General features: G+C 55.8%; 1 protein-coding gene across 1 annotated transcript; it reads left to right on the plus strand.

Moving 5' to 3' along the window:
- Positions 1-96: 96 nt before the first annotated feature.
- Positions 97-370, plus strand: SPRG_18754 (hypothetical protein; the record flags this gene model as incomplete). The annotated part of the gene is made up of 2 exons (XM_012358196.1): positions 97-286; positions 333-370. 2 exons carry the CDS (start codon positions 97-99, stop codon positions 368-370), a joined length of 228 nt encoding a protein of 75 aa, XP_012213586.1.
- Between the last annotated feature and the right edge of the window lie 860 nt (positions 371-1,230).

The raw sequence follows: 1,230 nt of genomic DNA on the forward strand, positions 1-1,230 counted from the left end.
TTGGCAGTGCAACTCTTAGCACCGGACTGCGCATCCTCGGTCTGTCCCAATTGCATTGCAGCGTCTCCCGTCCCTTTGGACCCGTCGGTGCTTGATATGGGCGTGCCACAGTCGCCGAACGATGCACCAGCCATTGCCATCGATGATGGCATGGTATGTGGCGAGCCAATCGTCGAGGAAGACGTCGAAGAGCCCAGCTGCGAAGCGCCCACGGACCTCGTCTACTGTGAAGCGTGCCTCGATCTCATTCAAACCGTCGTCATCGATTCATCGTCGGCGCGCGTGTGTTGCCGTCGACACGACCCTCCGGCTCGAACGCTCGTCTGCATTAGCGAACGTCTCGATCACACGACCCGCACCGACATCGTAGCGCGGCTCGAGACTCTCAACTGTACATGCCACAGTGCCGTCACTGAGTTCGTTTCCACCGATGACGACACCCATTCTACTGTGGTGCTCTGCGCGCCTGCCGATGTTGGCATGACACTTGAATCGTTGCTGGCGAGTGTTGGTGACTGGACCGGCATGGTCGTGGCTGTTGTTCCCCGCTATATTGCCCGAGACTCGAAGGACGGAAACGACCACAAGGATGCTGATTTATACGCCCAGATCAAAGACATTGACGCTGCTATCAACGACGTGCGGTCTGCATCACCCGTGCCGGGAACCGTTGGCTTCGACATGTATTTGACTTCTGAGGCTCTCGTCATGGAGGCAGCGCTTGCTTGCTGCCGCACGTCCACCCAGCGAACGTACAAGGTACCGACATCTGTCGTCGGCGCGTCGAGTTGGCCGTTCGCGGCTCGGTTTCTCAGTGAGCCCAGCAGCCTGTTTACCGAAATGTCTCTGGATATCGACTGGTTGACGCTGCCTTCGACGCTCGCCTCCGTCTTGCTTGCTTTTTACCGGCACGAGGTGTGGCGGACCATCGATTCATCGCTGCTGAAGCCTCCGTTCAAGGTTTTGTTCAAGGCCATGGACATGGGCATGTGCTGGCTGCAAACAGTACACGCCCGCGGTGGACTTTTGACAGAGCTGACGTCTCAGCACCCCCGCTTGCGAATTGTCCGATTGTAGATACTTTAACCCTCCAAAGCCTGACTTTTGTTAACTTTTAACGGCGAAGCTACGTAGAACATGATTGGGCTACATGTCAAAATGATATAGGTAAACTAAACGTTGACGACAAAATAACATGAACGCCGACCAAGGCGTCGAAAAAAGCGTACC

This window comes from Saprolegnia parasitica (genome assembly GCF_000151545.1).
Source record: "Saprolegnia parasitica CBS 223.65 unplaced genomic scaffold supercont2.1436, whole genome shotgun sequence".
Lineage (NCBI taxonomy): Eukaryota > Oomycota > Saprolegniomycetes > Saprolegniales > Saprolegniaceae > Saprolegnia > Saprolegnia parasitica.